At 45.2% G+C, this 16,360-nt stretch overlaps 1 protein-coding gene across 1 annotated transcript in view; it reads left to right on the forward strand.

Annotated features, from left to right (window-relative positions):
- OTOF (otoferlin) overlaps nt 1–16,360 on the forward strand; it is a gene marked incomplete at its 3' end in the record, with an annotated part of 174,181 nt that overhangs the window by 119,374 nt on the left and 38,447 nt on the right. Inside the window, exons 20-27 of the mRNA XM_018572131.1 lie at nt 216–405; nt 1,627–1,751; nt 4,792–4,926; nt 7,009–7,170; nt 7,820–7,939; nt 11,281–11,442; nt 13,247–13,409; nt 15,081–15,211. Coding sequence (XP_018427633.1) covers nt 216–405; nt 1,627–1,751; nt 4,792–4,926; nt 7,009–7,170; nt 7,820–7,939; nt 11,281–11,442; nt 13,247–13,409; nt 15,081–15,211 — 1,188 coding nt within the window. The remainder of the gene's footprint in view (nt 1–215; nt 406–1,626; nt 1,752–4,791; nt 4,927–7,008; nt 7,171–7,819; nt 7,940–11,280; nt 11,443–13,246; nt 13,410–15,080; nt 15,212–16,360) is intronic.

Genomic DNA, 16,360 nt, shown 5'->3' on the forward strand with positions numbered 1-16,360 from the left:
AGGTGAGAATAACATCCAGAGTGGTTCTCTCCAATACACCAGATCTAAATAAACACTCTACATGTTATTCTTGTCTATTGTGAAGTCCTGATGGAGTGCTGACTGTTTGCTTTACTGGATATGCTTGATGTGGAGTGCAGATACCTACAATCATTGCTAGCTACATGTGTGAATCTCCGTGAACATTTCCCTTTTTTCCTTATTTTTCTCCCCAGCTACCTGGAAAGAGGGGTTTTGGCCCTGCTGGTTGGACTGTACAGGCCAAGATGGAAGTCTACATGTGGCTGGGCCTTACCAAGCAGCGGAAGGACTTTCTGAGTGGTCTTCCTTGTGGGTTTGAGGAGATTAAAGCCGCGAAGGGCCCGGGCCTACAGTGCTTCCCTCCTATCAGCCTCAGCTATACAAGTAAGAGCCAGCTAAACTATTTCAGATCTCTGTTCCTTCAAACACAATATAAGCTGCCTGCATGGGGAGGTGTATCTGAGGATTTATGTGGAATTGTCTTAGATTACACCTGACAATTTTTTTTTTCTGTGACCCCCATTGGAGACATTCTCTTTATTTTCTACCCTCCCCCCATGCCAGGGTGCTGGGTATCATCCTTGACTCGGACGTCACCTCTCTTCCCCACATCCAATCACTATCCAAATCCTGCCGCCTTCACCTTCCTAACATCTCCAAAATATGGCCCTTCCTCACCAATGACACCGCAAAACTACTCATCCACTCCCTTGTTATATCACATCTTGACTATTGCAACTCCCTCCTCATTGGCCTTCCACTACATAGGCTCCTCCCCCTTCAGTCTATCATGAAGGCTGCTGCCAGACTCATCCGCCTAACCAACCGCTCAGTATCTGCAACCCCTCTCTGCCAATCCCTGCACTGGCTTCCAATCGCCCAAAAGACAAAATTCTAAATATTAACAACCACTTACAAAGCCATCCACAACTCCGCCCCCGGCTATATCTCAAACCTTGTCTCTAAGTATCACCCTAACCGTCCCCTCCGCTCCTCCCAAGACCTCCTGTTCTCCAGCTCCCTTGTCAACTCCTCCCACGCTTGCCTCCAGGACTTCTTTAGAGTCTCCCCCATTCTGTGGAACACTTCACCCCAACCTGTCCGTCTATCTCCCACTCTGACTACCTTTAGGCGTTCCCTTAAGGCTCATCTCTTCAGGGAAGCCTATCCCACCTCAACCTAACCACTGAACCATCACATTCTCAAACAATTCATCCCCACACAGCTGCCTCCTCATGTATCACTGGCCCCTCCCTTTAAGATTGTAAGCCCCTACAATCTTACCATCTTGTCTTGAATTGTATTGTGATTGTGATGTCTTCCTTATATTGTAAAGCGCTGCGCAAACTGTTGGCGCTCTATAAATACTATGTAATAATAATAATAATTCTGTCAGGACAGGAAGTGATGGTAAAGTATCTACAGCAAAAACACTTTAATAGAGCAGCGAAGGTTTAGAACCTCATTTATGTTATTATTCCTGTCTGTATCTTCCCAGGGAAACTGCTCCCCTTATTTCTTGTCCTGCTCTCATAGGGAAAGGGTCATTATGTGGATCTTTAATTTTGTAACTCATCGTTTCTCTTCTTTATCTGTGTCTTCCAGAGAAACAAGTATTCCAGCTGCGTGCACACATGTACCAAGCACGCAGCCTGTTTGCAGCAGATAGCAGCGGTCTTTCCGATCCCTTCGCCCGAGTCTTCTTCAACACCCAGAGTCAGTGCACAGAGGTGAGTCAGAGACTCTGATTTGATTATGTCAGTTCAATTCATTGAGATGGAATCTTTCACAGCCAGTCCACCCCTTTGGCAGTTTCTGGCTCGTTAAATCACACGTTCTTATGTCTCTCCTGGATTCTGGTGTTAGAAACTCTGCTTTTGAGCTCACCATTTCAAGGGGCCTCATTTGGCCCTGTATTCTAGTATTTGGATTGGTTCAACAAAATAGAGCTCTGTAAAAAAAAAAGAAGCACATTGGTATATGTAAGGTCGCTACCGCCATGGTAATGAGAGATAGCCTTCAAATGGGTTTAATACAGGGGTGCCCACAATTTTTTGTGTTGAGATCTACTTTTCAAATGACGAGCTACATGAGATCTACCAATGAAAAAAAACTCCCTCGCTCTCTCTCTCCTGGCTGTCTCTCCTTGCTCTCTCTCCTGGCTGTCTCTCCTTGCTCTCTCTCCTGGCTGTCTCTCCTTGCTCTCTCTCCTGGCTGTCTCTCTCCTGGCTGTCATTCCTCGTTTTCTCTCCTAGATGTCTCTCTTTGCTCTCTTGGCTGTCTCTCCTCTCTCTCTCCCCTGGCTGTCTCTCAGCACTCTCTTTCCTGGCTGTTTCTCCTCTCTCTCTCCCCTAGCTGTCTTTCTTCTCTCCCCTAGCTGTCTCTCCCAGCTCTCTCTCCTGGCTCACCTTGCTGTATTTTGCTGTGTAAAGTAATATTCTTTGATGTAATACATGGCACTTCAACCACCAGTATCCACCAGAAAGGTGTCAGGGAGCTCGGCTCAGCAGACTCAGGCTAATAGGTAGTCATGTGTGCACAGCGCAATAAATATACCAAAATGGAATAAAGGGGCCGCCATTCACACCCTTCCTGATCTACTAGCATCAGCTCTGAGAGCTACTGCTAGATCACCATCTACCTAATGGGCACCCCTGGCCTAATAGGTGTGCCGTCCAAATGCTCCATTCCACTTACTCCAATGTAGCTCCTCACACATCCATCAGGACTGGATCCTTGGCATGTATTGGGTAAAAACAAGAGGGCACCAGTAGAGTAAATGAATTGTATTTGCTAAGGCACTAAAACAGGTGAGAGGATGCACAAACAGGATATCCACAATATTCATAGCTTCTGTGCTTTAAGGCAACTTCTTTCTTGCAGGCCTCATGCACACATAGGGTGGCTGGGCAGAACACGATCCTTCAGAGTAAAGGTTGTGGTGTCGGCGTGACTACTCTACTTGCAATTGCAGCTCAGCCGAGAAGGTTCTAGTGTCTCATTCTCTTTGTTAGCCAGTTCAGCTTCACTTTTTCTATATGGGCAGCTGTAGGTGCTTCCCTCTTAGCCCTCATTCACACGAGTAACAGCCAGCCCGTACTGATCCGTATCGGGCTGCTCCCGGGAACGACAGGTACTGCGTGTGATTACACGCAGCAGCCTGTTCTTCTCTATGGGAGTACGCGGCCATATACCGCCCTATGCTCACCTGCACTGCACGTCTGTTACTCGTGTGAATGAGGGCTAAGTTGCAGTGGATCTCAATATCTAAGATGCTCCAGTCTCAGGGCAGCTGTCCCAGTTATGGAGAGTGCCCAGCCAGAACTCTTCTGGATAAAGGCAGCATCAGCACAGCTCGTTCTGGACAGGAACCCAGGGGGAAAGGAACTCAGCACACATCCCACTGAGCAGGTGCCCAGAGGAAAAGAGGAAACTCTGAAAGGTTGTTCTAAATATGTATTGATTTCCACCATCTTACACCACTGGGCTAGCTGCTCAATGATTGGCTGGAAGAATAAATATTTATGACTTTATAAACCCTTTTCACACAGTCTACTGAAGTCCACTGAATAGTAGTCAAGTGGCTTAATAAATATACCAAAATGGAATAAAGGGGCCGCCATTCACACCCTTCCTGATCTACTAGCATCAGCTCTGAGAGCTACTGCTAGATCACCATCTACCTAATGGGCACCCCTGGCCTAATAGGTGTGCCGTCCAAATGCTCCATTCCACTTACTCCAATGTAGCTCCTCACACATCCATCAGGACTGGATCCTTGGCATGTATTGGGTAAAAACAAGAGGGCACCAGTAGAGTAAATGAATTGTATTTGCTAAGGCACTAAAACAGGTGAGAGGATGCACAAACAGGATATCCACAATATTCATAGCTTCTGTGCTTTAAGGCAACTTCTTTCTTGCAGGCCTCATGCACACATAGGGTGGCTGGGCAGAACACGATCCTTCAGAGTAAAGGTTGTGGTGTCGGCGTGACTACTCTACTTGCAATTGCAGCTCAGCCGAGAAGGTTCTAGTGTCTCATTCTCTTTGTTAGCCAGTTCAGCTTCACTTTTTCTATATGGGCAGCTGTAGGTGCTTCCCTCTTAGCCCTCATTCACACGAGTAACAGCCAGCCCGTACTGATCCGTATCGGGCTGCTCCCGGGAACGACAGGTACTGCGTGTGATTACACGCAGCAGCCTGTTCTTCTCTATGGGAGTACGCGGCCATATACCGCCCTATGCTCACCTGCACTGCACGTCTGTTACTCGTGTGAATGAGGGCTAAGTTGCAGTGGATCTCAATATCTAAGATGCTCCAGTCTCAGGGCAGCTGTCCCAGTTATGGAGAGTGCCCAGCCAGAACTCTTCTGGATAAAGGCAGCATCAGCACAGCTCGTTCTGGACAGGAACCCAGGGGGAAAGGAACTCAGCACACATCCCACTGAGCAGGTGCCCAGAGGAAAAGAGGAAACTCTGAAAGGTTGTTCTAAATATGTATTGATTTCCACCATCTTACACCACTGGGCTAGCTGCTCAATGATTGGCTGGAAGAATAAATATTTATGACTTTATAAACCCTTTTCACACAGTCTACTGAAGTCCACTGAATAGTAGTCAAGTGGCTTAAGCTACCAGCATCCACCAAACACTACAATACCAATTTCGGGTGCCTTAACCCTTTAAAGTTACCTCCCAAATTGATCAATTCTAGGTTCACCATCCAGTAAAAATATTATTTCCTAATTTTTGGTAATCCACCATTTCAGGTGCTGAATGAGACTCTGTGCCCGACATGGGACCAGTTGCTGGTTTTTGACAATGTGGAGCTTTACGGAGAAGCCTGTGAGATGCGTGATGACCCTCCCATCATTGTCATTGAGATCTATGACCAGGATACCGTGGTAAGACCATCCGTCTGTTATAAATGATATTACAACGTTATATTGTACAGGTTCGAGGTTGTAATTTAGGGCAGCATATTAAAAAAAATGTATATTCTGATAAAAACTCATATAAAAAGATGGGCCAAAAGAGGCGTGTGTGTATCCAATAATTATTCCTGGCCAGTAACCACACACAGTGATACACTATATGGCCAAATGTTTGTATACACGTGATCTTTGCACATACAGTATATGAGCTTGTTGGAACATCCCATTCCATGGCCATTAATAAGGAATTGAGGCTATACAGGGTGGGGAGTTTTAGTAGGATTAACTGTACACCCGAACTCAATCGTTTAAAGCTGAAATCTGGGATCAGCAAATGTTATCTAAATACAAATTTGTATTTTTACTTGAATCTTGGTGGGTTCTGTGTATTTCTTCCAGATCTATGTGAAACTTGGAGCCTTCTGTAATAAAGACCAGTCACTGCTGCTCTCTTTCCTTGTGTAGGGTGACTGGTCTTGTCTCCGCCCCCTCCTGTAATAAAGACCGGTCACTGGTGCCCTCTCCTTGTGAAGGGTGACTGGTCTTGTCTCCATGGATGAGCCATCATCAACAGAGAGTTAATTAAATTAAACTGGCTTAGCACTTCAGAGCCTCTCTTTAAATATATCCAAAGCCAAAGCTATTGTTATTTTATCTTTGAATAGAGAAGGGAAAGGTTAAAGGAGAACTATGGGACAGGGCTTTTCCCCATAGTTCTCCTTAGGGTAAGGGGAGGACACAAACTAGCGTCCTCCCGTCACCCTAAGCTCAGTATACCGCGTGCTATATCTCGCGGTATACTGAGACGCCGCAGCTGAAGCGGATCCCGACTATTATGTCTGGATCCGCCCAGCTGCGTGAGTGACAGCTGGCTCTGCATATCTAGAGGCCCCCTCCCCCGTCCGTTCCGCCAGTCAGCGATGGAGGATCGGAGCGGGGAGGGGGGAATCAAGTGCCTCCCCTGTCACGGCTCTGTGCCATGACAGGATCGAGAAGTGAGCGAACGCCGGGATGTGTTCGCTCACCTCCCGATCTACTGAGCCGACCTGTGACAGTTTCATTGTCACAGGTCGGCTAGAACTATGAGGATGAGTGAAAAGCACTCACCTCATAGTTCTCCTTTAAAGCCCTCCTCAACGTTTATTTTCTGCCTGTGTACGATTTCAGCGGTTTTCCTTAGCTAGTAGTCACCTAAAGAAAAGTCCTAATTGGAACATTCCCCCTGTGTTACTGTTTTTGGTAACACCACAAACTTTACAATTTGAATTAAAAAAATTCTCAGGGACATCATTGAGAAGGTTCTCACACCTCACCACTCTATCCACAAAAAAATGGTTTTAGAAACTGACTAAAGTGAAGTTGTACTTACACTATATTTTGGTTTATTTAATAGTACCCCACCATGTTTCTTGAATCTGTGGATACGTAACTTCTGTTTGCTCATCTGCATGCCGTTTGACAGGCTAGATCCAATTGAGATACCCAGCACTTCCTGGCATGGGGGAACATGAAACTCCCTAGCCTTCCTCCGTCAATGCAACTCTGGGTATCTAAGCAGTACTTGCCTTTTATGGGGGAACATAGGACTTTCTCATCTTTCTCCCACAATGCAGCCAGTCTCCAAGCCTGAGCGCTGTTCCAGGAGGGGGGATTACATAGCAATGTGTATGTTCCAACCAGACCAACTTAGAGCTTAGCAATGGATTTTCTATTCAGCTTCAAAAGGGTGAAGGGTTTGGAGAAGGCCGGAGAAGAGAACAATCTAGGCCAAAATAGCTGATTTGGAAAAATTCTCCAATTTAGCTCACTTTCCAGCTCAGCGATGTTGTCCTAGATTGTTCACTTCTCCGGCCTTCTCCAAACTCTTCACCCTTCTGTGAATAACCTTGTTAATGTCTGATGAAATATGTGATGACTTGCAAAGCTAAAAATATAATTTGATAAGGAAAGAAGACCCAGCCTATTGTCCCCATTAGATGTTCCCTCCTATGATCTTGGCCTATGTGACCTGCCCACTGATCTGGGCCTGATTACAATATCACCGTGTTTCAGGGAAAGGCGGACTTCATGGGCCGGACGTTTGCAAAGCCAGTGGTGAAAATGGCTGATGAGGGATACTGTCCACCGAGGTTCCCACCACAGCTAGAGTATTACCAGATATACCGTGGGAACTCCACCGCGGGGGACCTTCTGGCTGCCTTCGAGCTCCTCCAGGTATGAGCCAATCTCTGGCTGAAGTTCCCAATCCAATGCTGAACGAAGATAATGTTGCTGTTATGGCTTAATTTCACAAATGTACACCAACATGACACTGAACTCAGTGATTTGTTAAACATAAGAAGATTCATGAGGAAATCTGTAACAGTTTTAGAAAGCGGATTTGTAAAAATATGTATAGTTAATAAAGAGGAACAATTAGATGAGCTTTACCGGTCTTAATTAAACGTCTGCACTGGGTACCAGGGTGACTCTTCGCCCGACTAAACACCATCATTTGGTTGTGACCTCCTCACATGTAAAGAGCCTAAATAAATACTGCTTTGCCTCAGCTTCACTCTCCAAGTTCTTTGACCTGTGTATATTGTAACATGGGGGCTGGAGGGCATGCCTAAGATTAATCAGTTATCAATTTTCACAAAGTCGGCATTTACATAGTTACTTCTACAAGGTCCAGTGGGGCTCTGTTGAGGGACACGGGATACTGGTACCATTTGAGAGGTTGTCTTGCCTAAAATCGAGAAGGAACTTAGTTGTAACTTGATTCTTAATGTGAGTTAAATAGACTTTAGGTTTACAAGAAAAGCTGACTATAGACATATTTTTATACCTCGATCACTTTATAAATGTTGTTTTCCTCTTGTAGATTGGCCCATCTGGAAAATCTGATCTTCCGCCTATTGATGGTCCAACAGACATGGAGAGAGGACCCATCCTTCCAGTCCCAATGGGCATCCGGCCTGTTCTCAGTAAATACAGAGTTGAGGTATGGGCCATATGTTGTATTATTATATAGGATGTACTGTATGGTGTTCTGTTTCATTAATTAAATTCAGAGAGTTTTCCTCCTACTCAACAGCTTTAGCCTTCCCTCTGATCAGCACTTTTCACCGCACTGGGTCTGCTATTTTAAACAAGCCAATCCACAGTACAATAAAATGTTGATTGGTTGATTTGGAATAGAACAATACCCCCCAATACACTCATCAGCTTCCATGTTTTTAAAGGGTTTGTGCATCCAAAGATGGTTTAGTCTATTTTTAGTTGTTATGTGTAGATAAAGTCACTGACCACCAATCCATACCTTATACCTCATATGCTGTCAAACCCATTCATAATCTCTACATAAATGAAAGCTTAGTGTGTGATTGAGAGAACATTGCAACTTTCTCTCATAACCAGTGCTCATTTCGCTCTGCTAATTATTTTCGTCAACAGCACTCTGTCAGTGACTAAAACTAAATAAAAACTACGTTATGATGACTAAAATTAGGAATGCACCGATACCGGTTTTTCGGTATCGAGAACGAGTACCGATATTTTTTTTCGGTACTCGCAGATACCTAATACCGATACCAGAAGTCCCATGAAGGAAGCTACATAGTTACATAGTATTTGAGGTTGAATAAAGACATTAGTCCATCAAGTCCAACCTATAGGATCTCATTCTTAGGAGTACTTGTACCCCTGTATATTACCTGTACCCCTGTATATTACCTGTACCCCTGTATGTTACCTGTACCCCTGTATATTACCTGTACCCCTGTATGTTACCTGTACCCCTGTATGTTACCTATACCCCTGTATATTACCTGTACCCCTGTATATTACCTGTACCCCTGTATATTACGGTCCCTCAGGAAATCGTCCAAAAGTTTTTTGAACAATTCCACACTCTTAGCTCAAATCACTGCCTGTGGCAGTGAGTTCCAGACCCTAAGCGCTCTAACTGTGAAGAACCCCCTTCGCCCCTTGTGCTGGAATTTTTTTTCCACCAATTTTAGGTGGTGGCCTCTGGTTTTTGTAATGGAGTTAATTTTAAATAGTTTGTCGCTAATGTTGCTCCCACCATTGAACATCTTGTACATGGAAATCATATCCCCCCTTAATCTCCTCACCTCCAATGTGGAAGCGAGGCGGTATGTAACAACTCCTCACCTGGCTTCCTGATTAGCATGGAAGCCATCTCCTTGCTCTCTCGTCACCAAGTGACGAGGAAGAATGGAGCCGGCTTTCTGTCCAATTAGGAAGCCGGGTGCTGTGTAATGACTTGTTGCCCAGCTTGTTCCTGATTGGTTGAAGCTGGCCAATCAGGAAGCCGGGCAACGAGTCATTACAAGGCGCCCGGCTTTCTGATTGGCTGGGAAGTCGGTTCTATGCTTCTTTGTCACCAGAAAGCCGGGGGTTGGCTAATGACTCGCCATCCGGCTTCCTGATCGGCCGGCTTCCTGAGCAATCAGGAAGCTAGCCGGCACGTCATTGCCTGGCTTCCTGATTGGCCGGGGAGCCAGCTCCACGCTCCCTCGTGACCAAGTCACGAGGGAGCATGGAGTTGGCTGCCAGCCAATCAGGAAGCTGGGCAGCGTGTAATGACTTGCTGCCCATCTTCCTGATACCAGAAGCTCAGGTATCGGCCAAGCATCGGAGCATTTGGGCAAGTACGAGTACTCGCCCAAATACTCGGCATCGGCACCAATACTAGTATCCGTATTGGTACATCTCTAACTGAAACTGTAACGAAAATATATTGACATTTTAGTCAACTAACTAAAACTAGACTAAAATGTTAGGGCGAGACGATTTGGGAAGAGATCCAATCAGAACAAATCTTTTTGGACTTACAGTTCCGGTTACATCCTGAATGGACGGCTAATAGGTAATATGTGCAATGGGATTACAGCCAATATAGTTTTTCATGTTAATATTTTAGAGTTGCACTTCTGCTTGAAAGAATGAAGAATGTCATATGCGTGTTGGTATAATCAATGCAGATCTAATTACTGGTCCTTGGTAGAAAATACTCAATATTATTGGTTTTATCCAATTTTAGGATAAATTGGGACATAAAGACATGTTATATATCCCAACAGTTAAATCTGTGTCTGTATTGCATGTTCAAACCTTAATGCCATAAGTAATAGGATAGCAGATGTTTACTCCGGGAGTATATCATGAGATTGGAAATTCTAGAGGAATCCTTAAATTAGTCTTTAACCACTCGCTGCCCAGAGCAATTTCTTACACTTGCGCACACATGATAAAATATAAACTTTTGGCTAGAAAACAGCTTCAGACCCCCCCAAACAATGATATATTTTATGAAAGCAGAGGCCCTGTAGAATAAAAAGATGCTAGCTGCAATTTTTTTATGTCGCACGGTATTGGCTCAAATGTTTATCAACATTTTGGTAAAATATAAAAGACGGGGTCACGACGGGTAAATAGATACAAACATGTCAAGTGTTAAAATTGCGTGCGTCCATGAAACCGCAAAAAAACTACAATAACCAAAATTTCTCATAGGCGACGCTTTAAAACATTTAGGCCCATCAGTTTAGTGTTATCAGTGATTGATGCCTGCAGAATTATTGCTCTCACTGCGACGCTCACGACGATATGTAACACGTGTGGCGCAATTTTTGTTTTTGCACGTAGCAGCATCCGACGCGTGTTTGCCTTGTAAGTGCGTGCACGTGGGGCGTGGGGGACTTTAAAAATGTTTTGTTTTGCATACTTTTTTTGTATGTTACTTTTTTTATACACTCAGCTTTGTTGATATTGCATAGGGGGATAACAAGCCCCCTACGTAATAGTAAATATAATGTGACAGGACCTCTTTATAGAGACATCAGGGGTCTTTCAGACCCCTAATGTCACCTAGGGACCCCAAAGAAGCTGATAAAGCACAGATCTGCTTCTTCTTCTGGCTCTAGGAGCTGGATACTGTGCCCAGTGACACTGGAAGTGATGTGATACACATCACTTCCGGGTCCAGTGATCGTATGATATTTAGTCATGACTAAAACTAAATGGGAATTTGTTGTCACAATGAACACTGCTCATAACTTATCTTTTGTTAAAGAAATATAATCTAAAATGCTGGCTACACTACGACATCCACATTATAACATCTGCTGACAAGCTTTCTTTATCTTTCATTAGATTGTAAGCTCCTGTGGTAAGAATTCTCATTGTTATTGTTTCATGCATTTGTTTATGTGTTTAATGATACTGTTATGTATTATGTGAAGATGTCGATGCCATAAAAATAAAGAATGATTATAGTTTCATCTATAACAGCACTGATCATAACATTTCTCTCTCCAGATCCTCTTCTGGGGACTGAGGGACCTGAAGAGAGTGAATCTTGCCCAGGTGGACAGGCCGAGGGTGGACATTGAGTGTGCGGGGAAAGGAGTCCAGTCCGCCCTCATCCAGAACTACAAGAAGAATCCGAACTTCAGCACTTTGGTGAAATGGTTTGAAGTGGTATGTGGACAGAACATAAAGGAACAAGTATATAAATGTGGAGACAGAGGCTATTTTTTCAATGTTGGGCTCATTAGAAGCTCAGTCATTTAGTGGCTGCCTGTCCATGTTTGGTGGATAGAAAGCTTTCCAATCTTGGACATTGTATGCATAGAGGTTTTTTGTATTCTTCCATGGCCCAAATATCTACTGGCTTCCACACACAAGTTGGCCCAAGTGTGTATGTCTGAATGACCTTAGGCTGCTTTGAGGGTAGATACTGATGTAGTTGCAGTTGGCCTCTACATGGTAGTTGGCACATAAATGAGACAAAAAATTGTAAGCTTTGCTGAAATGTTGTGGTTGATTGCCTTGATCATAACACCACCCAAGATCCCTTCGGCAAAAAATATGCTATTGGTAGCTAGTCTAATGTTATTTTTACCTTATTAAAGCCCTAATATAAGGAAGTTACCTAGGAATTGACTGTGGACAGGCCTGTACTTGTATTGAGCTAAAAAAAAAAAGTATTTAAACTTGCAGCATATGTAAAGAACAAAGTCAAAATAGTAGATCCCCCTCTTAGACCGCTCACTATCTGCAACGCCCCCTCTGTCAATCCCTCCCCTGGCTTCCAATACCCCAAAGGATACAATTCTAAATATTAACAATGACTTACAAAGCCATCCACAACTCTGCCCCCGGCTATATCTCCAACCTTGTCTCAAAGTATCACCCCAACCGTCCCCTCCGCTCTTCAAATGACCTCCTGCTTTCCAGCTCCCTCGTCAACTCCTCCCATGCTCGCCACCAGGACTTCACTAGAGTCTCTCCCATCCTATGGAACTCTCTACCCCAACCTGTCCGTCTATATCCCACTCTGACTGCCTTTGGGCGATCCCTTAAGACTCATCTCTTCAGGGAAGCCGATCCCACCTCAACCTAACCACTGAACCTTCACATTCTCAAACAATTCATTCCCCACACAGGTACCTCCTCATGTATCATTTCTCCCTCTCTTTTAGATTGTAAGCCCTCAGGGGCAGGGCCCTCCTTACCGTCTTGTCTTGTATTGTATTGTGATTGTAATGTCTTCCTTATATTGTAAAGCGCTGCGCACACTGTTGGCGCTATATAAATCCTGTATAATAATAATAGACATTTGGTCACCAGGACAAATATGGAGACAGTGAAACTTCATAGCGAGGACATAGATAGTAATACAAAGTTTAGGATGTAGAAGAAAGGTGTGAGGAACTGGATCTCTTTATGTTCTCAGTCAGGTCTTAAGCAGTGTAGATTGAATGATTGTCCTAAGCTAGCTCCCCCAAGGAGTGGTGGTTGAAGGTCGGCTCTTTGCTTGAGTAAGGATTGGGTGTGCAAGAAGAAAAGAGCCAAAAGCAGGATACGATCTGATACAAGTGCAGATGGAACTTTATTCAGACTCTTATGTCATAACAAGCCAACATGTTTCAGGAGTTTAAAGTGTCCCCCTTCATTAGTACCTGGCGCTATTAAACAAAGTGTGTATTGACTGACAACATTTAAGGGATCCTAAGGGGTAATTAGACTGATGGTTACTATAGATGCCAGTTAACCAACACCTGGAGCAACCATATTAATAACCCCCCCTCCAATTTTATAAGTCCAATACACTTATTCAACAGTACCAAGCCCAGACAAAGGGGAACCTTCAAACCCCCGAAACACATTTTTATGGATTTTTATGACATAAGAGTCTGAATAACATTGTATCAGGACAGGTATTGACACTGTGACAGTAATCTGTGTTTAACTTTGAGGAATTGTATTTGTCATTTTACAGGATCTCCCGGAAAATGAGCTGCTTCACCCTCCTTTGAATGTTCGTGTGGTGGATTGCCGTGCCTTTGGCAGATATACCCTGGTGGGCTCCCATGCTGTCAGCTCACTGCGTAAATTCATCTACCGCCCCCCGGACAAGAAGTCTCAGCAGTGGAGCACCTCCGGTAAGGCTACTTCAATGTCTCATTTATTTTATTCTCTGACCTAATGATTGGGGTCTGATCTATAGAAACAAAATCCTGATACAGTGGTGACAAAAGGGGGGTGCCGGGTGGTGCGGCCTGCATCGGGGTGCCACCATTGGAGGGGTGACACCAAAATGAATGACAGTCATTTTGGTGTCACCCCCCTATGAAAAGTCGGGCACTCGATCATGGGCCGAGAGCCTGACAGTGCCAGTAGAGAGGAGGGGGCCCGGTGGCATACCTCATCCCACTGGGTGAACGTCCCCTCCTCTCACTGCTGGCGTTTAGCACCAAGATGGCCGCCGGCAGGCATCAATCAGATGGCCGCACATGCACGATGATGTCATCGCGCGTGACGGCGGGGTGACACCCGGCCTCGGGACGCCCCTGTCCTGATAGTACAGCTTTAAAGCTGCACAAATATACACTTGATAACAGGAAAAGTTTTTTTGTATAGAGCAATATTGTGAGTGACCATCCCCCCATCCTTCCCCTACTGTTATAAGAAAATGGTCTTCATCAGAGGGTGCTCACTGCGACACCCAGCACTGGAAAAATGCTTGTTTTTTTCTTAAAGTGAGAAACCTTCATTTTCTTATGGCCCGGCTTCAGCTTTTGCTTGTCCCCGAGTGGCATCCACCTACCTAAAATATTCAGCGTCTTTACTGTGCAGAAAAAAGTCCCAGCCATACCCGGCTCCCAGTTCGCATACACACTGCTTACTCTACTCAGTCCTATGGCTGGTCCATACTCATGGTGACCCCAACCAGGGAAGGACAAAAGGACAAGATTTCGGGGGTGGGACTGAAGGTATGTTTAAGGTAGGTGGCTGCCGCTCAGGTTGGTGGGGGAAAGATTTAAAAGACAACTTCACTTAAAGAAATCCTTTGCATATATTTCAGTGTTTGGTAGAGGTTGGAGAATTAAACCTCCTCAAAGTTTATTTTATCTTTTGGGGACTCTTATAGTAAGATTGGAGTTCCCAGGTCTGCACACTTGCTGTGCCCATTATGAGGGGCTCCCACCATCCCTGTGCTGAGTACCCGGGTCTGTACACCTGCTGTGCCCATTATGAGGAGCTCCCACCATCCCTGTGCTGAGTTGCCGGGTCTGTACACCTGCTGTGCCCATTATGAGGGGCTCCCACCATCCCTGTGCTGAGTTCCCGGGTCTTTACCCCCGCTGTGCCCATTATGAGGGGCTCCCACCATCCCTACTGGGTTTATTTATTTTATATAATGGAGAATGTAACAACAGGAGCTGGAACAACTGGAGATGAATGAGGATGGGAAAACCTAAAACTCCAACTAGGCCGGGAAAATGTATATGAACAATAAGAAGATCTCATCACTACAGTCCCGAAAAGACCTGTGGGTGACTTGGGCCATCAGACTGCAGCTATTACCAAAATATGATATATAAAGTAGTAGAGTAGAATGTCCATTACTTCTACTGCACTCTGACTTATGTTATTTTTTTATATAATTGCTGATTGCCCAGAAGTTACCATTTTTATTTCTGCCTCATTTCCAGTCTACGCATGCGTTTTCTCCTCTGACTCAGCACTGTTGTGCGCGCTGTGACTTTTTTCTGCATTATCTCTCGTCTTGAGACTGTGCTGTGCTCTGTCCTTTTCTGTCCTCTGTCTAGCTAAATTGATGAATGGCATTATGGCACTGGCCAACGGAGGGCCCTACTCTCGCCCCACAGGTGAAATTGTCGTCAATATGGAGCCTGAGGTGCCCATTAAGAAGATGGAGACCATGGTCAAGCTAGAGGCGGTGAGTGACCAGATGCTGATGGCTTGGAAGAAGTATAAGTGCCTTAGTTGTTTTTTTATAGGGGGTTTCTGCTGTATCTGATCATTTATCCAATCCTCTCTCAAACCTCATGATTGAAGAGTAGAGGTTCTGTATCTGCCAATATTTTAGTTCTTGTGTTATAATTCACTTACCAGGATCCCCATCCCATTGTGTCTGATCTATGTGGATGGTTAGCAGGTAGTAAGAGTCAGGATCCTTTAGGATAACTGATTGTAAAGAGTTTGGACAGCTTGTCACGTACCTTGGTGAGCCTTAAGTGACGAGGAAGGCCTTCCCTTGCTGCTCTGAGCCCCACTGGAGATGGAACAGTAGTTGTGCAGACAGAGAGGGGCGCGAGTGCCTGTGGCTGGTATGACTGCTTGACACTCTGGATAGGCTGATGCTGACAACAGGATGCCAGAGACAGCTGGTGGACGATGGCAGATCAGATGACACTTGTGTGAGAGGCTGAGGCGTAGTCAGGAACAAGCCACATCGGTAACGTGCGGTCAGCGTGGTACATAAGCAGGAGACAGGAGCGGAGTCAAGAGCAGGCCCGGTCATACACTTGCAAGCAGGATGGTACCAGATCAGGAAGCAGAAGAATGGTCAGGGACGAGCCGAGGTCACAAGGCAGGCAGCAAGCAGGCAGAGTCGGGAATCAAGCTGGGTCAAATGGATCTCAGGGTCGGAATCACAGATGCAGAGTACAGCTGAAGATCTCTCAGCAAGGTGCAGATGCAGGAGCCATCTTTAAATAGCCTGCCTGGCGCCAAAGACATGCGTGTGCACGTTACTTGCATGTGCACGTTGTTGCGCGTGTACATGAGCATCGTTTTCGCGCATGCGCATTACTAGCACCGTGGTGCCAGAATACGCGCATGCGCATAGCTTCGTGCAGAGATCCGGGCAGAAGCTGTACTATGGGTGCTGGCTGATGTACCCTGACACAGCTGCTATAGAGCAGATCCCACCACAGATGTGACATTACACTATATGTACACCTCACCATCAAATCTACTAAATGGCCAAAAGTCTGAGGATTCCCCTCCAAATTGTTGGTGACAGGTGTCTCCACTGACAGGTCCTGGTAATGGTACTGCATGCAAATACATTTTAGACAATTGT

The sequence above is a fragment of the Nanorana parkeri genome, unplaced genomic scaffold (assembly GCF_000935625.1).
Source record: "Nanorana parkeri isolate BGI_ZX_2015 unplaced genomic scaffold, ASM93562v1 scaffold1944, whole genome shotgun sequence".
Taxonomy (NCBI): Eukaryota; Metazoa; Chordata; class Amphibia; order Anura; family Dicroglossidae; genus Nanorana; species Nanorana parkeri.